This window comes from Pundamilia nyererei, unplaced genomic scaffold, assembly GCF_000239375.1.
Source record: "Pundamilia nyererei isolate P.nyererei 1_Seehausen unplaced genomic scaffold, PunNye1.0 scaffold00112, whole genome shotgun sequence".
NCBI classification, from domain to species: domain Eukaryota; kingdom Metazoa; phylum Chordata; class Actinopteri; order Cichliformes; family Cichlidae; genus Pundamilia; species Pundamilia nyererei.
In genome coordinates, this window is record NW_005187513.1 from 101950 (window position 1) to 126667 (window position 24718).

The 24718-nt window shown below is 40.2% G+C and overlaps 1 protein-coding gene across 5 annotated transcripts in view; it reads right to left on the reverse strand.

Moving 5' to 3' along the window:
• Positions 1-24718, reverse strand: part of mical2a (microtubule associated monooxygenase, calponin and LIM domain containing 2a) — a 42032-nt gene that overhangs the window by 2675 nt on the left and 14639 nt on the right. Inside the window, exons 3-22 of one of the 5 annotated variants that reach the window (XM_013913020.1) lie at positions 19352-19559; positions 17835-17942; positions 16608-16709; positions 15125-15280; positions 13448-13548; positions 12690-12947; positions 11869-11984; positions 11067-11193; positions 10885-10975; positions 10016-10163; positions 8027-8226; positions 7419-7522; positions 7231-7296; positions 7013-7147; positions 6572-6676; positions 5098-5352; positions 3093-3200; positions 1972-2152; positions 1795-1880; positions 1627-1717 (exon numbers count right to left, since the gene is read on the reverse strand). In XM_013913020.1, the coding sequence (XP_013768474.1) occupies positions 1627-1717; positions 1795-1880; positions 1972-2152; positions 3093-3200; positions 5098-5352; positions 6572-6676; positions 7013-7147; positions 7231-7296; positions 7419-7522; positions 8027-8226; positions 10016-10163; positions 10885-10975; positions 11067-11193; positions 11869-11984; positions 12690-12947; positions 13448-13548; positions 15125-15280; positions 16608-16709; positions 17835-17942; positions 19352-19559 (2746 nt within the window). Of the gene's footprint in view, positions 1-621; positions 1718-1794; positions 1881-1971; positions 2153-3092; positions 3201-5097; positions 5353-6571; positions 6677-7012; positions 7148-7230; positions 7297-7418; positions 7523-8026; positions 8227-10015; positions 10164-10884; positions 10976-11066; positions 11194-11868; positions 11985-12689; positions 12948-13447; positions 13549-15124; positions 15281-16607; positions 16710-17834; positions 17943-19351; positions 19560-24718 lie in introns of those variants that run through there. The other 4 variants (XM_013913019.1, XM_013913018.1, XM_013913021.1 and 1 more) reach the window with 4 other exon arrangements.

Here is a 24718-nt window from a genome sequence, read left to right on the forward strand (position 1 = left end):
TGCTTGAAAACTGTTCTTTGGTATTAAAAAACAAAACAAAACATGTTTTCCACCTGCACAGCACGGAAAATAAGATCACACGATTCTGTAATTTAACACAAACTATAAGGCAGCAGAGAGCAAAACACAAACATAGTGTCATCAAACGCTTACGATAATGCCAGACGATTTTCAAATCCTTAAAAATTACTCTAAAGTGCTTCACGAGCATCAATAGATTGTCTAAATAGGAAGCAACTATGTGGCTTCTAGTCAGAGAGGTTTACAGTTGATTGTCCGACATCGTGCTTTCAGATTACAGCAAGAGCGGCAAGCACATTCAAACGCATCACAGCGTGCTCACCGCTTCTATTGTCTACAGCAAAACGGAAAATCTCTCCGTTCCGGTGGAGCCACCCTGTGCTGCTGACCCTGTGTTTCCTGTTTTTCCTCAGTTAGACCAAATATTAACCTGTTCGGTTATTTTAAATTTAATTGCGGCTATACTTTTACCACATTTCTATATATTTTTGTTCTGAGTGAACAGCAGATGGCAGCAAAGTTGAACTAAATACCTAAAAGTATTTAGGACAGTCCATAGTGTCAAATATCCTTTGGTGTTATCCAAAAAAAAAAAAAAAAAAAAAAATAGTTGTTGAGAGTAAACAGAGAGTTTGTTTTATAAAATGATAGTAAAAAAGACCTGTTAAAAGACATGCCTGCATACATATTAAAATGTCTTTAGTACATATGCATAGTCAAATGAAAGCCTGCCTTGCAGTCACTGTTAATATGAGAACAGGCTTTTGTCAAATGTGACAAATGTCTGCTGCTACATTGATATGGCAGTTCTCAAAGTTAAAGTGCATCAAGTTAGTCAGTCATAATCCCAGTTAACTGCAGGGCCAGTTTCACGAGTAAGTTTGTAAAAAGTTAGCCTAATAGGCTCCAATGTTCTGATCATGGCTTGTTTGATTTACTTGCCTATTTACTCTTTAACCTATGTGTCCAATATATTATAACAGTTCACTCATCAAACCCACTGCAAAATTATTTGGTGCAGTTTTCCTTGCTTGACAAACTACCCCAAAGTAAACTACTAAAAGTAAACCAAATTTTTTTTTGCATAAGTAGCCTACAGTGTGTCTTCTTTGGCTAGTGCACACCCAGCACACCCACACATCTAACATCTACCTACAGTGTCATCATAAAAAGTAAGTAAACATCAGGAAGGTGCTTGTGCACATGTACAAAATGATAACAGGTTGAGGACGCTGCAACTAATGAACTCCTCGGCCTCTGGTTTAATGTTGAGGGTTAAATTTTTGCAACTGAAAGTCTAGATTATCCTCTGCCTGATATGTTCCTGCAGCCAAAGCAGTAAAGGCTCTAAAGAGCTCGGCCCATCAGGCACAGCCTCTGTGTACATCTGCAGCAGTACTTCTTGTAAAACAAACAGCAGTGGCAAGCTCATGCTCAGTAGCTCATACAGCAACGTGTAGTCCTGTGCGTTGTCTCTCAGGTGACCGGCAAAGGCCCGTGCTGCATGACACGCGCGCTGGGACAGATACCGGGGGGCGTTGCACACAGCACGAGTCACACTCAGAGGCCAGCTCAGCTGTTTCCTCATGAACGAGCTGAAGGTACCTGCTGCGGGTTCACTCTGCAGGTCTGCCGGACTGCTGGAGGGGGTGATATCTTCATCAGTAGGACGGTGCTCCTGAATGCTATCACGATTCTAAGAAGGAGGTGATGGGAGGAGAAGTTAGACACCTTGTATCCATCATTGTCAGAGGAAGGTGGATAAATACGCACAGGTCTCACTGAGGGTAGAGAGAAAGTCCTCCGTATGCTCGTCCCAGTGTTCCGCTGATCAAAATGCAGTTTGCAGTAGAGTTTCCCTGTAAGATCAAAGTGAAGGTCAAGATGAGCCATTTCAGTTATTCTGTGCCATGTAGGTAATATGTGGCTACGCCATTTGGAGAAGCATACCCTCTTCAGAGTGGAAAGCATGCGCTCCCTGTCGAAGAACAGAGCTGCAGGTCGAACAGCGGAAACACTCCCTGTGGAAGTAAAGCCCCTCGGTGCAGATCCTCTCCACCATATAAACACGCTTCTGACACGAGTGACACTTGTCACCCGACGGGGGAAACGCCCTTCGTACTGAGCCGCCCTGGGAAAACAGCAAAATCATACAAGTGAATTTTAGATCTGTCACTATAACTGACACACTGAGGCTGAGTCTCAGCTTCCTTTACAATGATCCTGCCCTTATGTACTTACTTACTCATGTGTACCCACTGGTTGTAAACACAAATACTTGATTATAATTACCTACCAGGAGTTGTTCCTTTATACTCTACTAGTGTAACTCTTGCTATAATATCTGGCTGTTATAACGGCATCCAATTTACATATTTTTCTCTCTGGCCTGCAGCGCTCCTTTTCCACCTCCAGCAGTTTCTTCCCAAGCTACAATGAAATACGTAAATGGATTAATCCTGTACCTTTCAGTAGAAAAGTCGGAAAAGGTAGCGTCAACACACAACAGTGACTGTGCAGATGACCAATTTTAGCTTTTCCGTTGTTTACGTTACCTTATGCTAATTTGGATTGTAAAGTTGGGGCTGTTCTGACTTTCTAAACTGGACTTCCAACTTCCAACTATAAATGGTGCACACCATATTAACACTACAGGCCAGGAGTAAAACACATAAACTGGATATTTGGGGGGGTTGAAATGGGCTTTTTAAGTTGGAGACAGCTTTTTGGGGAAGGGTGGAGCAGAGAAACCCTAAGAGTGAAACCACAAGAGTACACACTTCTGTCCTCTGAGGACTGCCAGTAATTAAAAGCAAAGGGCAGAAACAGCAGTTCAAGCAAAGCTCTCATGCAAAGCACATGACAATAATAGAAATCTGAGGTTAAAGTACTTATTTTTTTCTATTGAAACAAAGAATAAACACACTAGAAAACTAATGAACGATGGAGAGCACTGCAAACATGCCACAACTGTGTCCTAAAACACGTGCAAATGAGGACACTTTGAGGGGCAGGGAGCACAGAGACACACAGGATAGTGTGGGATCACACATCAAGCTGGAGATATTCACCTTAAGTACATCAGAACCGTTTCCTGGGAACAACCCGCTAAGGTGGACGGCTTTTTCCTTTATACTCTTTGCATGAAACTCTCTAACCTGTTGTGTCTGAGCTTTTTTCTGCAGGATGGCAAAAGAAAAGTAATCAGTTCATCCAACAACCCTTTTTGTGTGCGCAGGCAAAATTAGGCAGACTAATAAATGCTTAATAAGCACTGCGCACGTAAGTGATGACAGACCTTTCTATCGTCTTCTCAACGAGAAGCAGGATTCGACAGCTAAGTGTCTATTGTCAAGAAGAGAACAAAGACGTCGCTGTTTGAAAAGCCGCCCTATTATATTAATTTCACACCTGAGCTGATGTAATTACTCAAACTGTACGGGAACAGAAAACCGGGATAGTCACACAGTCCTGGCAGAGAAATGAGAGACTAGTATATGAGTTCAACCAAAGTCATGAATGAAAAGGACAATTACTCATTTTCAGATTAGACTAAAATAATGATGTAATTTATCTCAACATTAATAACACAGGCGTGGGTAAAATATCTGAAGCCAGCAGCTTAAAGGAACATTTTCACATAGCGGCTGACCTATATTTGAAAATACACATGTCCAAAGCAGTCAGATTGGACATTAAACAGTCTCTAATCAGTCAGTTCCATAGTGTAAAGTCTGTATGATGTCTGAACAAGAGGCGACACTTAAACCAATCAACATGTAAATAAGGAAAACGTCACACAGTTTCTGTGGCTGATTCTCTTGACATTAGTCAGAGTTTATGTGTTGAAATAGCGTCATTGTTTTTACAATCTCAAAATCAGAGGCGCGTCAGTGGACCATTCATGTCAGTCTAGAGCTGGAGCCAGGGGCTTAGCTTAGCTTAGCATAAACAGTGGAATGAGGAAAAAACATCTCGTGAATTCATATCCTGTTTATTTATTTATATCGCGCCAATTCACATCAGTCAGCTGGAGAATCTCACATTATTGGAGAAAATCCCAACAATCAAGCAACTCCTCTATGAGCAAGCACTTTGCAACAGTGGGAACAAAAACCTCCCACAGAACAGCTGTAAGTTCTAATATCTTCCTGACTCTTGCTAAAGAAATAAATCAGAGATTGTGTCTGTTGGCAGTCCAACAAAAAAACAAACTAAGTTGCATGTTTCTACCCTTGCGCTCACTGTTTATGCTAAGCTAAGTTAGCGATCTTCTGACTCCAGTCATGGACAGATTTGAGAGTGGTAATAATTTGATAGCTAGTTAGCAACAGTCTGATAGCTCTTAAAAAAAATAAAAAATATGGATTTCAAAACTTTTGTAAGGGATCATAAAAAAGACTAAATTAAAGGCCAAAAACTTCCAACAACGCTAAATACAGATAAGCTAAGTTAGCAAAGGAGAAAAGTGCTCCTAATTTAAAACTAAGCAACATCTACAAAAAAAGGACACTTCACTCAGATTATAATAATTTACCAGTCTATTATTTCTTTCTGCCAGCACTTGAAATAGCTCAAAGTTATCTTTAATAAGCACATGCATTATTTTTCTTCCCATACTTAAAGGAAAGTGCATTCAAAACTAAAATATCCCTTTGCACTTTAATGTCTACACTAAATTATTTGATATTGGATTGATATGTCACTGATACTTTTGTAATGCAGAATGGAGTCGGTGCAGGAAATGGTAAATGGTCTGTATTTGTATAGCGCTTAGCGGGAACCCATTTGCAGCTTGTGACTGCAGATTGCGAATAATCAGTGTGTCTGTTTCAGTTTGTGCCAGGTCTGTAAGACTACTCTTGCAAATTTTTGTCAGGCTGGATAATAAAGGGGCTGACTTCACCATCAGACTGCATATTACACGAGCCTAAATGTATAATCAGAAAATGATATATAATCAACATTCACTCCTTGTTGAGAAACGCAACAATCACAGTGATTTAGAAAGAGGACAGAATGAAAAAACAGACAGAAAACAGGAGTTAAAGAAATAAAAGAAGAGGCACTGTTCACCTCAGAGATGTGTTCGTCCACCTCCTTGAGACGATGGAGGACTCTTGTCATGAAATGGACTGCTGACTGACAGGAGGAAGGAGAAACAGGGGGCTCTGCACCCTCCAGCTGAGGCTTCGTCTCAGCATGCGCTAGATCGACATGTCTGAGCTTTACTACAGAAAATGGATGTGGGGGCTGAAGCTGGGGTTTGGGCAGAGTCTTTGGAGGCAGGCGGACTAACTGTTGTGCTGCTTTTCTGATACTGACTCCAAACTGAAAGGGACAATGAACATGTGAGCTCTTATAACTCGTCACTAAGCAAACAAACAACGAATCCTTTGTTTTTGTGTGCATCCACTCAGAGATCAGATACTGTAAAAAGCCATACGGATGGTTTCAACCCATTAACTAAAAATAATCAGCCTTTTTAAAGCACAGCACAAGTTTTCACATTGATTTCCTGCCCCCTTGGCAGACATTAGTCATGCTAGCACAGTATGAAAATCAGCCCGCATAGGTAATATATCAATATGGGCCTGTTTGCTTTATGTTTTCCCAGAGTTATGTAACCATCTCGTGGTCATGCATGTGTAAGAAGAACCTGTTTTTAAAGAAGATTTATTTGGGGGATGCTCAAGAATTGGAAAAGCAGCCTGACATCTGAGACTGCAAGTCAGCAACCGAAGACTCAACGTGAATGAAAGAATTTATGACATTGCTGACTGTTGCTTTTTGCTGGTTTTCCAACAGCTCAGCTAATGAATGCAATGCTTTGACTTCAGCAGTGGCTGAATAGGACACAATGTTTGTTTTTTTTATCTCATTGGCTACGACTATTCGCAAACATAATAAGCAGCCATCTTGGAATGTAAGTAAATGTATGTGAAATTCCAAAAAATGTTCAAGTGACTTTAAAATTGTAAGTTTTTCTATCAAAGAGTTCTTGTTTGTCCACAAACTGCTTCATCCTGAGCCTGTTCAGTGACTATCTGTAATACAGGCGTGGATCTTATATTCATATAATGTGTGATTCTGAATATTTAAATATATATCAAATGTGAAAATTAAATAAAGCTTGAATTTAAAGCTAACTGCAAAGTAAGCATTGTTTACTTGATTTAAGTAACAAACAGATGTCTAATTGTGTATTTTAAATTTTGAGATTTCAGTTTTGTGCCAGCTTCACTGAGTGTGCGTGTGTAACATGTGATTGCAGTCAAGCATGAAGGCATTTAGCTGGTTTATGGAGTAAAATTACGGTAGGGACCGTGTCAGTCAGACCCAAAGAAAGCAAAACCACAAGTATGGCCTTTTAAAGATCCCCAAAAACCTCTGTTTTGGAAGAATTCTGCTAGAGCCTTATACAATAGTGGCATCTGTTACTAAAATCCACTACATGAAGTACATATATTGGACGTGCTGTAATTTTATAGGTTTTAAACACTTTTTTCAGATGCATTTGGTTTGTCTAATTTGTGCAGTTCTGGACTACCTGTGTCACAGGAGAAGGTTTGGGTGGGACCGGAGGTCTGAGTTTAACGGGCAGACCGTCAGTGAGGTCGAGAGTACGGAGGAATGAGGACTCCTCCAAGTCTGACTGTGATTTTGCAGAGGGTTAGTAAAAAGAACAGAAACAGAAACATATGAGTAGATTAAATATCAGCAGCAAAATCAGACAAGAGAAGATTTTGAGGCACTAGCAAAAAGGAAAGTTTTGTCAGATTAAAACCACAAGCCACTGTCTGAATCGAGCTCATAACTGGGGAAATTTAAATCATATTTATGATCCATGAAATAAAAAGAAAAATTCTATGGCGATTTTACCATTTCTGGACTGTTGTTTAGATAAATGTAGTGCATACAGTACTTAGTACTCAGGAAATAAAATAAAATCTACATACGATTGCGAGACATATTGGTGTATAGTTTCTACCTGTGTTTTGCGGATGGTGTAGTTCGGTTTATTTTCAAACTTGGCCAACAACTGCGTAGCCATAGAGCGCACTTTATTTTCCTTTGGATCCGGCCTGTCTCGAACTGTGGAGCCATTACTGGCCAAGTTAGTGGCCTAAAGAGAGACAGACAAAACTTACTGCATAAAAAACCTGCAAAATGATCAACTATGCACTTGCAAATTATATGCTAACAAACCTCCTCCAAATAGAACTTCCGCCTTCTTTTGTAAATGGGGTCTGTACCGTCTAGCTTCTTCTCTTCCTAAAAACAAAGAGCAAGGAAAAAAATCAGAATATGTGACAGTCATGATTAATCAATAACAAGTGGGAATAAAGCAAACCGAAGGAACAAACAGAAAAACTTGCACTTTTGCGCAGAGTTACCTTTGGCACCCGTTTCCTGGTCAGTGCAAAATTGAGCACATTATTATTACTTTTGACTTCCTTCGACGGATAATCTTCATTGTTTTCATCCACTCCTCTGGAACCTGCAGAATAACACATGACTGCATTAACAGCTTCACATTTTTCAACCGTGAACAGCCAGTAACGTCACATTATTGTGAAATTCCCTTACAGATCACAGAATATGTAAGAGTGGTTTGGGAGAAAAGAGGACACCCCCTTTCATTTCCCTGAAACAGTGAAGCTGAAGTAAGAAGTTGGGGGTTAAATATTCCAAAAGAGTTAAGGCAGAAATTTTAAAAGCACTTCTGTTGAGACAGACAGCTGTATGCTGTTGAGAATCTCAGACTTGTGCAACCTCGCAGTGCTGGTGCAGATACACATTCCTCTCATACCATTACACTTGATTAACAGGATGGAACAACATGCGAATTTTTTCACAGAAAATCCAAAGAAATGTAAGACCTTCAACACCGATGGAATTTGGTGTAAAAGATAAGGAATAAAAACAAAACAGAGGGAGAAATATTACGAATACCAGGCTTCAGTGGCTATAACTAACAACACAGAATAATAGAGCAGGGCACCTGATGCAGGTAGAGGCGTTCCGCGGAAGAGCTCGTAGAACTTGGACAGGTAGTTGATCATCTTGGTTTTATCCAGCTCCTCCTCTTTACTCAGCTCCTTCGCAGATGTGAATGGACGAATCCCAAATTCCCGCTCACTGATGTCAAATGCCAGCTGGAGGTTTGCAACGTGGTCCTCGTCGTTTAATGAGTCAAAATCTCTGATGGAGGCAAAAACAGTCACACTGAGTATTAAATAGTATAAATATATTATGTGTTTTTATTGTAATTTAACACAAGTGGTCAGAGTTTTTTGACTGTTTTGCTTTTGTCTGGTACTGGTTTACAATTTCCCAAATCACTCCTCAACAAACACATAAAAACTTGTTTTTAAAATATGGGTATTACGTTGACTTACAGTCAGTGGCCACTTCATTAGGTACATCTGTTTAACTGCTTGGTAATCAAGATAGGCAGCCAATCACACGACTAAATTCAGATACAGCCAAGATGGCCTGATGAAGTTCTAACTAGGAATCATATTATGGACACAAGATGATTTAAGTGACTTTAAATGTGGGATGATCTGAGTAATTTAGAAACCGTTTTGGGATTTTCCTAAAAAAACCATCTCTATGGTTTACAGAGAATGGCCTGAAAAGAGAAAATTTGTGAAAATAACTTGTTGACACTGGAGGAAAATGGTCAGAATACTGATCTGAGCTAACAGAAGGCCAACAGTAACTCAAAATAAGCACTTGTTTTAACAAAGGTATGCAGAAGAGCATCCCTGAATGCACATGAAGCAGATGACCACAATAGGTGCTTACTCCTGTCATCTAAGAACAGGAAACTGAGGCTCCAAATCACATGGGCTCACCAAAATATTATTATATTATTTAAGATGCACTGCGAACATGTGTGGTGTGTAAGTGACATTCTTTAAGGGAACTGTACATTTCATGTGACTGACAATGACTACATGTGCAAAGGAATGACGTCACTCAGAAACACATTTTTATTTCCAACACAGCCAAAGAACCGCTTTCCTCAAATGCAGGAGAAAATAGCAGCCAGTAGCCTCTAATGGGGGAAACGGCATCTTTATGTCGTCACCTAAGTGGACAGTGTGCAGACGACTTCAGAAGTAATGAAGTAATGTAAAGACAAGAGCGGTAACCTAGCAGCAGAGCACACAAACTCTGGCATTATTCGCTAAGTGCTCAGGCTCACTTTTTTCTGCCTTTCTCTTCTGTGAACCTGCTCTGTCTGCTGTCTGCTCTGCTGACAGTCATGCATATGGAAAAGAGGAAAGGGGAAAAATGCCAGTGGTTCCTGGAAACTTACAGGACCAGATGAAATTGTGGTGGCATGTGGCAAGGTATGAAGGCACTAATTAAGGGGTTAGAGGATAAAATTAGAGTTACTAAATCCATGCTGTGAGAAGCAGTCTGATCTGAAACGTGGCAAAGAATGAAAGTATGGCTTTTGTTCTTTGTTCTTGATTAGCTGTTTTTCTCCACAGCTCTGAATCAATAGAGAGAAAAACTTGGGTTTTTTTGTAGAATTAAATACAAGTCAATAGTAATTCTGTTGGACACACATTGCTATGGGTACTGGAGCAGCTAGTATTTATTTAATTTGGCTTGACATGTATGAAATTTACACAGCTGCACACTCCTGTGAGCACCCAGCTAGTTCGGGGACAGCTGTGCATGAAGTATTTTTTACCCATCTATCAGCACAAGTTCTAAGGAGGTAGAGAGCAGATCAGATAAACACACATATAGATCAGTGCCCTTCATTGCATACCAAGCATATTTAGCATTCCATTTTAAGATGTGAATTTCCTCACAACTAGTTGTTTTTGAAGAGCTCATGGAGTTCATCTTCTCAGGAAAACAGATAACGCTCATGTGAATACATGCATGCTACGACTATGTTAACGCAACTGGTTTGGGATCAGTTTGTGGCTCTGCAGGTTGATATTATCTGACAGTTGATACGTACATCAGCTGAGGTTTGAATCTGTGGATGAGGGCACAGAGGGCGATACCATTTTTCCAAGAAGATGCCAGGTCTGTGATTATCACATTCCTGTAGCCCTCCGTCTGCTTCTGGCACCAAGTGAGAAGCCTCGCTGGTCTGACCTCTGAGTCTGCCACAGAAGCACAAAAAAGACGATTTTTTAAAATGATCAAATTCTTAAAAAGCAGTGAAAAGAAGGCAGGCTGCGTTAGAAGAAAGTTTCGGTGGTTATGATGTCAGATATGATGTCACGACGACAAACCAACAAATATTGTGCTGTTACATAAAGTGGCAAGAAGATGTTTAGAGTGGGTGCTGGGGTTTGTACACAAACCTGTAGAAACAAGTACGTGCTTGCTCATAAGAGCGAATGACTGACTAAAGTGGCTTTACTCAAACACACAGAGTAGTGCGAGAATAATCAGACTAAACAGAATTCTGGCACCAATGTTTACTTTTCGCTTCGGGTTTCAAAATTTTGTCATTGATTTTTTTTTAAATGTTTAAACGCAGGGTTGTTTTATGGACGTGACATTGAGTTTTGTTGATATTGGAGAGGGATGTACGTGTGTTTGACTGTTTCTTTCATAGCTCGGCAGCTCTTCTTTCAAAGTTTCCTCTCTTCAATGAACCCACATGTAAAAACAAACCTCATATCGTGACTTATTCCCTAAACTGAAGTTAATTCTGGCGACTTACTACTTCTGTTAGAAGGGAAGGAACTGAATGGGGGAGATTTAGGCTACAATGATTGCATTAGGAGCCTTTGAAAGGAGAAGAAACCCTATTAGTTATAGTATTAGTGAATAACCGGAGATGACTCAGTGGCATTCAATTCCTTTAACCCTTACCACGTCTGGAGAGATTGACAGGCCGTCGTATGGTAGCGGCACGCTCGAGAGAGCAGGGGTTAAGCTGTCCGCTAATGTACAAATGACGCACCTGAAACAGAAAGGCAAAGAAAAAGCTGTTGGAACTGAGATATTAGTATTAGTATTTAAATGATCCATTGACAGATTTGCTGACATCTCACCTGGTGAGGCCTGATGCAGGTAGAGTTGAGGTTGGGGTATCGAGTTGCTGGGTCTAGGGTGTACTGCTCAAAGTTTTTGGCAATGTTTTCAGGGGTTGTCTGTGGTAGTAGTCGGTAAATGCTCTCCCTGTACCAAGACAAGAGGCATTACTGCATCACTTTAATGCCAGTGTGTCAAACCTAAGGCCCGGGGGCAAGGATCAGTCCCCTTCAAGAAGGCCAACGGGACAGTTTTGGAAAATGTGAAGGAGGATATAAACTTTTAACTGTATTTTCATAGTTTTATAGCTTTTCCTGCTGATAAAGACCGAAGTAAGTAAGTAATAGATAAACATTTAAATAACAACATTTTTCACTTGGTTCAAAAATAATTAACAGAAATATTCCATTTTATAATTACAGGAAACTCAACACAATGAGCTAGCAGAGTTTTTTTCTGTAATGTTACACACAAATGAATAAATAAATAACAATAATGCATTTTTTTCTTACAATTAAAAAGATTTATTATTATTAAGCCCAAAGCATTTCTTTATCATGTAGAAAAACGGACATGTACTGCTAAAGTTGCACTTCTTATATTAAAATATTAAAATAATTAAGTTAAATTAAATGTGTAGTTAAATTTCTTTACACTGAGAGAAAGGTGAGTTTCACTGCTCCGGCCCACTAAAGATCAAAGTGGGCTGTTCGTGGCCCACAACGTAAAATGAGTTTGACATGCTGATTATGTGAACAATGTGTTTGAGTAGCACAGATTTATAGGAGGCGCTCACTAATGCCCAACATAAAGTGTGGGTACCTCTCTGCCAGCACTTCGAGGACCGGCTGACCCAGCGCCCAGCTCTTTACCATCCAGGCCGTGTCGAAGGCAGCCAGGAAGCCTCTGGCGCAGCCTGTTCCCATTGGCCAGAAGGGCTACACAGCAACACACAACAAGTTTGCCAGTTATTGTTAGAGGCATCGTGCCGTGGCTTTTAGTCTGTTTGACATACTTCTTCTCTTGGTCATTGGGGGATATACAAAAAAAGGAGACAAGCTTTTTGGATTCCAGGATTGAAGAGGAGGTCGTAGAAGTTGAAATAATGGAAAAATAAAGTCATGCTTAAGCAAACTGCAAACATGAAGTGTTAGGGGGTGATTATGTTTTCTGAGTGCAGATTTCCTTTTACAGAGAGACTGCTTACACAATAAAAAATAAAAGTGATGGGAAACCAAAGAAATGAGAAAAATGTGGCTCCATTAGAGAAAAGTTTGGTCTTGTCTGGAATTTGGGATGTCTTTAGTATTTCTGTTGTTGTTATGTTTTACCCTGTCATGTCACATACCAAAGCATTGACTATCCAAGTTTAAATACCTTACACACTTTCCTAAAAAAGCTCAGGTTGCCCATGTCTCTAAATAGATTCCTGAAATGTCCCTGTGTGCTTCTGGACCACCACCATTGTCTCAGAGCACAAAAATTCTGCTCCCTTAGTGATTCCAGACAACATCACCATCAAGTTTGAGACAGAGCAAACTGTAAACGACCGCTTTCTACCCGGTCTTCTGCCCACAGCAATTGGATAGAGGAATTGAAATATCCATGCCATGAATGCCGGATTCTGCTACTTGCTGTCTTACCTCAAGCAGACTGTCGCCAACCAGTGCTACCAGCAACTGGTGTCCAAATCTCTCCCTGACCAGAGCAGCGTTCTCAGAGGCGTACATGTTAGTGAAGTCAAACATTGCTACATCTGGCTGCCCGCAATGGTTCATGGCAAAGTCCAGTGTGGGAAGTTGGTAGTTTGTGCCAAAGTCAGCAGCCTCTCGGGCGTAGCACAAAAGAGCTTCCTGGTTGACGTTTTCACCACTCAGCAGCATCTCTGTGTCTGAGTAATCCTGTCGGACCGAAGCAGTCAGAACAACCACAATGAATTTGTGAAACAAAAGCTCTCTGTTTATGAAAGAAATCAACGGAAGACAGTGAATAAAGGAAAAGTAAGTAAGAAAAACTGATGAGCACAGATTTATAAATGATAAAATCAAATCGTTCTGAATCGAAATCTCTGAAGCATCAAGTTCTGCCAACATCTGTCTGCATCTGTTAGCGGTTATGGTTCTCCTGAATCCAGTGCTTAGGGCTAAACAAATTACAATACAATGAATTTAACACATGACCGACACGGTCTTAGAAATAAACAAAAGATTTGACAATTTCAAATTTATTGTATTTAGTTCATGATATTAATTCTTGGAATAAGAAACCTGAACTGAAAATTGCCTGTAATATTCTTTATTTTTAAAATATAAGATAAATAACAATAATAAATAAAAATAAAAAAACAGACAGCATGAAATAAGATTACAGCAGATCTGTGGAGCTAGTGTATTTTGCTCACGTTGATGACGACTCCCTTGTCCAGCAGGCTTTGTTTCTTGGCAGTCATGACAAAGTAATGTGTGTTGTCCTTGTAGTACACAATGTTCTCCAGATCAATACCTGTGACAAATGACAAGTTTGCGTTACGGCTACAATTCATAAAAATCACCAACAAGCTTTTTCCACAGAGATGAAAGCTTGAACTCGCTTTTGTATGCTGAAAGGGGTTTAAATAAATGGTTTCTTCACACATCAGTGTCTCTTTCTGATGAACAGACTTCTTATTTTTTATTGCTGGAGGCTCAGAATGATCACAGTGAAAATAATGAAAACAGTCGCTGCACAACATTCTTGATATTTCTTCAGGTATTGAGAACACTGTGCAAAATATCCCTGAAACTTTTAGTAAATTTGAAGATTTTAGATCTGATTTTTGCTGCATTTGGTCTGTAGTGACTCAGTGGTCTCACAGAGAAGTTTAATCTAAACAGCTTGGTTTTCATCTAACAGATAATTGTGGCTGATCCTGTTGGATCCATTATTATGTGTGATATTTAAGACTCATCCACTGTTGAAAAAAAATTGAAATGCAAAAATTGGATGATGTAACATGCATTTTCTTTAATCGCATGTGTTTCATCAAATATTTAACATGCTTTTAAAGTGTCAAACTGTAGCAGTTTGACAACCACCGTTCTCCTGCCAAATCCAGAATCATCCATCTGATTACCAGACAGAGAAGTGGGATTTGCAGCTCCAGAGAACACGTCTCCACTGCTGTCCACTGGCAGCAGGCTTTACACCACAGCAACCGCCACTCTGCATTGTGTTTGGTAACGTAAGGCTTGGATGCAGCTGCTCAGCCATGAAAACCCATCCCATGAAGCTCTGTAGGCACTGTTCTAGAGGTAATCTGAAGCCCACATGAAGTTTGTAGGTCTGCAGAAAGTCGGTAACCTCTGTTGACCCTACTCTGTGAGTTCATAACTGAGTTGCTGTCGTTCTCAATCACTTCCACTTTGTTACAATACCACTAACAGTTGACTTATATTTAGTAACGAATTCCTCACTAAATTCACTGAATTCACGGAGCTGCAGGTGTAGGTGCTTGATTTTATCCACCTGTGACCATGGAAGTGATCGGAACAGCTGAATTCAATGATTTGGATGTGTGAGTGAAAACTATAACAACACAGTGTAACACCCAGTTTGTAATCTTACTATAATACACTAAATCTCCTTCTGTCTGTTTGCTTGCCCACAGACTCCTCCTACACTATCAGGAGTTGAGCAACCAAAATTGGCACACAGGTACATCTTAGGCGCCTGAGGGCTTTTCTCTATGTCACATATCATGATGTCATCATGTTGCCTAGCAACCATCTACTAACAAAATGACTCATTTGTTGTGTTAATGCACCTATAACACCTTGTGAAACCATAACATTGTTTTTATTTCACAATCGTAACATCACAAAATCAACACAAAAATTTCAATATGGATGATATGACATCATTACGTTACCTAGCAACTACCCACCAAGGGGATAAAAATCATATACCAAACAACAATAAAGCATTGGTGATACTGGACTCAAGACAATTCAGCATCAGATACTGACTAACTAGGCATTTATTCAAATTTAAGCCTCTGAAATTGCCAGGTTTAATGAGTCTATTTGCACTCCCTTCCCACCTGTCTCTTCTTTGAGGTCAAGAAAGAACTTCTGGTTGAAGATGAAAGCCACTCCACTGATCTCTTCTACTTTGGCCTCTGCGGTGGTGTTCCTGTTGATGAAGTTGGCTGTGATGGCGATTGCCAGTTTACCCCTGAACTCCTTCCTTTTGAAACCTGGGAGAATGGAAAAAATAAAGACGGAAGAGAGAAAGAAATGGGGATGTTAATCTTCACAAGCAAACAAAGGCCTATCATCCTTTCCAGAGGAAATCTAGCAGTAAACCACAACTGCAAGGAAGTCATTTTAGGATAAGAGGCAGCTTGCCAAGGTGATTCTTTTTAGCGACAAGGAAACAAAAAGCTATGTGTTGTAAAAAGCCCGAAGAAGTAAACTGCCAAACGTATCATCAAATTAGCCTTCAGAACCAAAAGTATGTGGCATTCTTTCATTTTATTAACAATGTATTCAAGGTGTAAGAATTCAAGTTCAAAAATAGTTTTAAAAGTATCTTTGTGGAATCTAATTAAATCTTTTAAATACAAAAGTAGCAGAATAGCTCTGCTGATGACTGCCAATGTCAGATCTTTTGAACAGAAATGGACACATGAAACAAAAAAAAATAAAAACATCATGCATTCTTCAGTCCCATAACCAAAATAACTCAAATTAAGGTTCAACATTTTACTGGCAAATCAAACTATTTTCTTTTCCAACCTGTAAATGAAAGACTCCCAACTATGAGTGTGTGAAGGCTACGAGGAAGGGGGGAAATCAAGTGGTTCCATATAACAAAGTGATGTGTGCAATAGTGACGGTACAGAAGTGATGCTCTGAGCATGTGCTGCAGCCTCTCCGCACTGTCACTGTTAAATGTCATCCGTCACTTCACTGCTCGTTTCCAAAACCAGCAACAACAAACGGAGAGCATTTTGCTCTATGTTACCGTAGCTAAGACACAAAAGCAAGCTCACTGCAGGGAAAAATTATTTCCCCCAGGAGTCTTCATAATTGGGGAATGAGCTAAACGTTTTGTTCTGCCCCAGAATGCCCTTTTTAGGAATAAGCATTTGTTGTGAATTGGTCGTTAGATGACAGCATTTTTAAAAGAGAGGAGACGGATGGAGATGGGATGATGGAACCGATCCAGGGGGAAAGCATCAGCTGCTGCGCTGAGCCCCAGCTCTGCTCTATTTATGTACAGAGCTTTGGCTGTTTTGTGTGCAGCCGGTCCCACTGGGAGAGATCAATGGCTCCGTGCAAGTGCAAGTTTGCAAAAGGTGGGTTTCATTTATAGCATTGTAATAACGTGCCTCAAGTTTATTTAAAGTGAGAGCCCAGAAAAAGTCTGGAGGAATGTAAGGGCTGTAAAGTGCACAATAGGTCTGCTATTAAACTATTTTTGAGCAATTTCTTAGTCACAACAGGTTCATCAGGTCTAAAAGTACAGTACATCCTTGCGGCATCTATACTCTTCATCACTTTTGTTTGCCGTCTTCTCACCTTCCAGGGTATTTCTGCGTCCGTCAGCTCCCACCACCACATCAAACTCAAAGTTAGCCACGGGGTGATCAGCAGGTTGGATTGCAGCCCTCCACCCAACCCCTGAAAGACAGAGTAAAACTGAGAGGGCCGAAAAGCCACATAATATAAATCCTAGGACAACAGCCTTTCATTCCTATTTGAATATTCCACCACAGAACAATAACACATGCCATGGGGAATGTTACATGATAAGAACACCTTTTCTTCCTGGATCACTCCGCCACCTGCCATGCTTGTGCAACTCTAAAGTCATCAGCATAGAGTGAACAAAAGGAGAAATAGAGCTTTATGATCAGCAGGAAAGTAAGAGACTCAAAGCATAAGGTCAACTGCATCTGGCCTGCAGACCATCAGCATAATTAAAGTCTGAAGTACTCTTTCAACTTTATTATGACCCATTTTAAGCGTGCAAGTGGGAGCTACAGAAGTGTGAGACCAGCACAGGAACAGCTTGGCAGGTTGTGCAATATCATCATGTGGAAAATGCATTCCATGATGTCAAAGGCACGGCTAAGTCCGTCGCAGCAGAGCACAGAACACAAGTTTGTGTCTAAATTTAGGCCAGGCTCTTCTTGTTATCACTGCATTGATATTACAGCTGGAGGAACAGCACAATAGCATGTTCGCTATTTTCTTCTTCAGAGCTTATAGGGAAATGCAGGATGTGAGGGTCAAGTAGTCATTTACGAAGCAGCGCTCAGTTAATGCCATTAAGTTGGGGAAAAAAAGGAAAGTGATACTTTTATTCTCACTGCTTTCTAATACATGAAGTCCTCCTGTATCAGATATGCATTTGAGCAAAATAACCGTTGCTGACCTCATCCAAATATGATAGCAAAGTACTTCAATGCCAATGTTTATCTCGTGTTTACCGGTGGCTGTCAAGGAAATTAAATACTGCAGGATGAAAAGTCTTTCGCTGTCTAACCAGCCTTGAATATGAGCCGAAGCTGCAGAGCAGGAGGATTACTACAAATCCTCCAGGAAGCTCCACAGTATAGATCTCTAAAGAAACGTCTTCATTGAGCTTAACACATTGTTAAAAATCTCAACTTCACCTTATTAAAACACCAAGCTGTACAATTTCAGCCTTTTAAATCTCCCCAAATCTTGCGGCTAATAAACAAACTGTCAGCGAGTGAAGACAAACTCGCTGTTAATCTGTTGTTTGGACATGAAACCGACCTTCATTTTCCTGAGGTTCCAACAGGTTGACAAACTCCACATTGATGTGAAACTCCACGGCAACAATCAGGGCAACCTTCAGCAGGATCAACTGCAGCTGCTGAATGCCTGCAAGACAGATTCAGATTAATGTTTGGACACAGATGTAAGCCTGCCAGTTTTTACACCATCTTGAGAGGAAACAGCTCATTGTTTGAAAATTTGAAAGCTTTATACAAAAGGAACGTTGAGATCATGGATTGCTTCTTTTGTACAAATGAGTTTTATACAAATGATTAAAATTAAAGATGCACCGACTGACTGACCAGCGACCACTATTGTCAGATTTCTCACCGGCCAATCAGACTCACGTGTCCCTTTTATGCATGCACAACACACATGCAGTGGTGAGGAAAACACCCAAAGTAAACTGCGAGGTGACCACAGACTCTTACAGACTCTTGAATCACCCTCACCCGGCTGAACACGGACATTTTAAAAAAAGAGAACAAAGGGAAAGCTCAGAGCAAGCCACGAGCTAGCAGCCTCGGTATGAACAAAGAACCAAAGCAGTTATGAGGAAGATTTATGGAGACAAGTGAAACTAGAAACTAATATAATTACCCAACATTAGTTTTATTACATAAATCTGCTGCACCTGCTTTTATTCAGTAAGGTAAAAATATATTAGCTAAAGGTGGGTGTACAGCAGCTAATTTTCAGTTAATTATCCGTATATATAAAAAATTTATTTAACTGAACTAAATTGAGTTGAAAAACCTAAACCCTGAAGCACAAAAGGTTATTTTTTTGTCCTTTTTTCCCAAATACTGCAGTTTCTATGCTTATCTTTCTAGAATATGAACAGACTGTTACTGCTGCTTTCAGTACAACTGAATGAGCTGAATAAAAACATTTAGTGCCCAGTGCACAGAAAAGGTAAAAAAGATGAGCCCTCAACGACACACATTTAAAAAGGTTCTATCTGTCCAACAGCCCAACAGGTCTTTTTTGTCACTTTGTTTTTATTTGTTTTGCCAAACTTATCAGAGATGCAGGCTTTTAAACTGAGCTCAGGTAACAACCCAGGTGGTTCCTCTACTTTATAGTCCAAATGATGCAATTTCCATGTTTTCCAAAAAGAATTTTAAATTTTGATTCATCTGACAACAGATCAGTTTTTTAGTCCTTAAATGAGCTTTGGCTCAGAGAAGCCTGTCTGGATCATGTTCACACGGCTTCTTCTTTGCATGATTCCTGAAAGTGTTCCTGAACCCATGCAGTGATTTCCATGACAGAATCCTGCCTGTTTTCTAATGCGCTGCCACCTGAGGACCTGAAGATCACAGGCATACTAGTTTTCACAGGCATCCAGTACCCTTGTGCACAGAAATTTCTCCAGACTCTTGGTAATATTATGCATGTACAGCACCTTAATGTCAAATTGTTTGCAGCATAAAGCACTTTAAGGTTGTTGTTAATAATTTGTGACAACAGGTCAAAGAAAAGCAAAGGCCGGTTTAGTTTCAGATACTCACTGATGTGGTTGATGGCTCCGGCACAGAATTTTCCATAGAACTTTTTGGCCCCCAGTCCCCGCAGGTCATGAATGGTATAGGGCCAAAGATGGAGCACGTTGTTCCTGGAAAAAGAGTCCCTCTTTTCAATCACCACCACTTTAGCACCCAGTAGGGCAAGTTCAATGGCAGTCCGCAGGCCGCAGGGACCTCCTCCGATGATGAGGCACTAAATAAGAGGGAATGACAAATTGACCTCATTAGCAACACAAGGAACCAAGCAAAAATCTCAGTCTTTGTACAATATTAATAGCAGAAGGCTGAGAGTTTTCCTGCAGAGTCCCAGATGAAAAATAGTTCACAGCCAACTTGTTTATAACATGCCTAGAAGCATTATGACATCTGCATAGATCACGATAGAGAGTACCATTTCACTGCACCACTGGACCATTTAGAGGCTGAGTGTCTTACTTAAAGACCCTAAAGGAAGACTGGCATTGACTCAGAGAATTATTGTGTCTTAGGATAACTTCCCCAGACCACCCGGTGTGCGTGAGGATTGTTAATAAAACACATTAAACGTGAGAGAGACAGATTACGGGTGCCCAAAGTGGTGCATTTGTCAGGAACTTCCCAAAAATGGATATTTGCGAACAACTTCCACCCACCTAAACCAACCTTTGCATATCGATCTCGTTATTCACGCACCAGCCTCTCCCAAAAATGCATGAAGTCAGTTCACTGAGGTTACTGCGTGTGTCTGAGAATGTGCGGTTCAAACATGACATCATTCCTTGAGTGATAGATGAAAGAAGTGACGCATGTGTGCTGGCAAACTCTCCTTTCCTTATGAGCACATTAAGAGGCTTTACAGAGAACTGTGCAGAGAGAAGATGTGTCTCAATTCTTTTGAGATTTAATCCAGAGGCAAGCTCCGACTCCTGCTGGGTGCAACAAGGCGGACTGTCTCCTGTCTCAATAGCCTCACCACATTTTAAATGCTGAAAATATCTTTTCTTTCACTTTTCTTGGAAGGTTTGCCACTTATCCAACACAAAGATCTATAGCAGCTCACTCCCTGCCATCCTGAGTCTCCAACAACTACACAACCAGAAAGAGTGAGGAGGGTTAATATGTATCAGCTCTGTGAGACAATCCGACATCATGACCTAATCGACTTCTTTCCCTGCACCAAAAACAAGCAGCTGGGTTTTCATCACTCAGCACTGTCTCTCGCATTGAGCAGCTGAGCACCAGGTGTGATGAAGAACACAATGTTGAACCATGAGTTGCCCGAGGTTATAAAAATGAGGTATTCTCAGGTGTGGAGCACAAACAGGTGGTGGAAGCATTGCCTGGACAAGCCTACTGGCAAGGTTTGTTTTCCTCAACAAAGAGGAAGTTAAGCGAACCAGCTATTTTCACAGCCAGACCGAAATCGAGGATGCTAAAAAAAAAAGTTAAAATTAAAATTAAAAAAACCCACAATGTCGCAGCAGAGCAGCACTAAATCGGTTTGTTCAGATGTATCGTCACAGTGTGTCCAATTTTCCTAAACTCACATCATCGCTTTGATCTCTCCAGCAATAATTAGCAAAGATGTCCCCTTTGTTTGACCACTTTTCCATTCGCTCATATATTTTTCCAGATATGAGGTTTTTCCTGAGGGCCAGCTCCACATCTGCCGAGTCAGGACAAACGCTTCCTTTCAGCTGCCCACCTGTGACCTCATTCTCATCCCAGCCCTGACATCTGTCTCCTGCCTTATCACCGAGCCCAGTTAGTCTGGTGATAAACTCACAGTTTGGTGTGAACGCACAGCATAGCGAGAGGTTATTTATTCATCTTCACATTATATTGTCAACTCATTTTTATAGGATCAAAACAGTAGAAAATAGCAATCACAGAGCAAAAGTTAGTGTTTTCATTTTGTGCATTTTGCAAAACTCAATTCACGTCATCATCATATTTAACCTCCAGAGACTTGACCTCTCATTTGGTATTTTTTTCATTTCTATCTGCGATTGTTTGGAACTGATAAGTAAAAACTAAGAATTTCTTTTATACACAAAGTATTATGTCCTCATATGGGGACAATAGGCTTATTTTACAGCATAACACAATAAAGTCACTATTGTTTACAAAGCCTCAAACACTTTATTGAGCAGTACAAAAGATGAGGTGCCAAAAAGGCTAATCTTGATATATGAGGATACAGGACTCAGGAGGTTAAGGAAACAGAGCAAACATTTACATTTCTAAGATAAAGCAACTTCCAGCTGCTCCATCACTCACAGTGGCTCACCACAACAGATAGTGACAAATGTTTGACTTGACAGATTTTTTTTCTTTTTAATGCAACCCCAAAGGGATCTGTGTCTCCTCCTGGGGATCTTTCACTCCTTAGGCAAATCTGTAACCCACTACACTACGGAGCCACCAGCATTTTGAGACATCTGCATCATCAGTGCAAGTTCTTTTCCCCAAACCCTTGAAAATTGCACAATACATTTTAACTAATAATTCTTGAGCTATAAGTTGCAAAAAAAAAAAAAAAGCCAAATATATAAAAAATTATAGAAACGAAAACTCAAAAATAAAATGGATTTTTTTTTATTTGTCAGTTAAAACGGGAAAAAAACATAATTTTTGGCAATTATCTCATAGTTTAGTTTTTATAGGGTTAAAACCAGCCACGCAATTTTTGCATATTGAAATGAATGATCTCTTAAGGTAAACCCACACAAACAAACCCTGGACCGTTACGCTGCATTACCGCTCTTACTGGTAAGGCTGTTTGGTCTGACCACAACATGCCAAAAGATTTACAGTTGCTCCTTTTATTAGGGGAAAAGCAGATTAGCGACAGTCACCTGAAGATAATACAGGCACGCGTTGGAGTTTTGGACCTCTAGCAGCATTTTAGATTTTGTGACTTTTTAGTGTCACAGTCACAGAGGAATTTTGTATTGCTGTTGTCCATCTGACCATCCCTTTATTGGGAGCATGATTTCTAACAAACAAGATTGAAGGCTTTTGTTTGTTTGTTTTAAATGTGGCACAAACATTTACTTAGACTCGAGCATTAACTAATTTGATTTTGTTGGTCAAAATTTATGGTCAATTTGACCTCTCAAAGTGCAATAATTCCCATGCTCATGACAAAATACCACACTAATGCATACAGGTAATAACATAAAACAAGGAAGCATAAAGGGAGATGATTATAAAGTGCAATTTGACTGTTTGAAGCAGACATACAAAAGGGAGGCGGTGACTCTGGTTTTGTTTATTTTCCTGCGTGCGCTCACAGACAATGCAAAACTCATGTAAAAGAAACATGTAAAGGTTTCCAGGTGATTTCTCTGATGTGCAGGTGATGCTAATGCGCTGGCAGAGTCATGCAGGCTCATGTATACGCACAATGCAGTTTGGAACGTAAAACTGGAACTGAAGAGAAGCTACAAGAAAAACTCCTATATGTGTTTAAATCAGGTGTAATTATAAAAAAAGATCTGTGAGGTGCACTGAAAATGTCTTTGTCTATATTAGGGTGTCAAACTTGAGGCCCGGGGCCCCGAATTGGCCTGCCGAAGACTACAATCTGGCCCACTGGACAGCATTGGAAAATGTGAAGAAGGGCATGAATTTTGGACTTTTAACAGTATTTTCATAAGTTGTACAGCTTTTCCTGCTGATAACAACCTCCTGCACAGCCATTCATACTGCACCAAAGTACTTAAGTAACAGATAAACAATTGCTTTGGTCTACAGCTACATTGATTCGACAGTTTAAAATACGATGAGCTACCAGAACTTCTTACCCTTTAAGTCAGGCTGACATATTTCATTTACCACAGCTGGATTTCTTTAGCATGTAGATAAACTGAGTCATAAAGTTGAAACTGCACTTCTTTTTCTTATATTGAGATATCACAAGGATTAAATGTGTACTTAAATTTCTTGACAATGACAGAAAACGGAGTTTTGCTGATCTGGCCAACTTAAGATCACAGTGAGCCGTATGCAGCCCACGATGTAAAATGAATTTGACATCACTCGTCTTTATTATGAAAAGATTCATTCTGTTGTAGGCAGTAAAACTTCACGAAAAAGACACAAGCTACAGCCACATGTCACCTCAGCCAGCTGTGTCCGGTAATAAAACCCAGATGACATTACATCCTTTTAAAAAAAGTTACTGCTACAGCAGCAATAAGAAGACGAAGAGGTGCTGAGTGATATCACATCTGTTAAAGAGCTGCGCTGTCATAAAAATGACTCGTTACCTCGCGGTTCTCAGAGGAGACGCTTTTAATCACGTAACGGCAGACCGCCTGGCCGTGAGTAATTAAAACATTGTGCAAGTGTACCTGGCTCATTAAATCTCTGGCATTTGCACAATCACAAATTCACTACGCACCACTCACTGGCTAAGCGTCTACATTTTATAACACAACTCTGTGGATTGTCAGAATTAACAGCTTTGGCTCAGAAGTTTAAGGGTCACACTTTCTTCAAAAAATATTTTTTCCTTCTTATTACCTGTTTGGGCGCCGGCTTAAATCAGGCAGAACGAGTAAAACCGGGCTCACATTTTAAAAACACATTTTCAATAATAACGCGGGCCTGGCTACAACCCTTTGAGACGAGCCCAATTTTAGTAACGCTGGGGCCAAATAATCACAGTTGCTGACTGATGCTGTCTGCTTCTCTGGGCAATAAAACAAGCTCTCTCAATCTGAGCGCTGTTGATGGCTGCAAGGTAATCACACTCCTCTGGGTTTTTCTACTTTCCGTCATCACCTTTACTGCCCCCACGCCCGCATACACAGGATACTGTACACACACCCTTTTTTATGGCTCTTTTGTCCCTTTTGCAAGTTGTTTTTCATCATGCACTTCAAGACTACCCCCTGAATAGCGCTCTTATTGCGCATTTAATCTGCTGTCTAAATAGGACTGAATCTTTACACGACAGTCAAAAAAAAGCAACACACAGCTGTCTTCTTGGTTTCCCCCTTGTCTTTAATAGTAATAAAATGCAAATGCATGCAATTTATATTTTTTTCTGCTGGCTGATCTGTCTTTGTGAAAATTTCAGGATGTATTTATTCCAGTTTTGTCATATAACACCTGTCTGCAGCAGAAAACATTTCCTGCCCCGTCTGTTGAGAGCTGTTAAAGGAGTGAAAGAGTAACTGTCTGGGCAAGTAGAGGTTAAAATAAAGACTACTTGAGCTATGGCACTCTGTAGAGCACTTTAGCAGGGTCTCAGTGAGACTGCCCCTGAACTGAGGTACAATTAAAAAGGAGTCATGTGAGACGAAACCATAAAGATACTTCCTAAATCATAAAACATCAACTTTAATGATGCATGAACCAAGC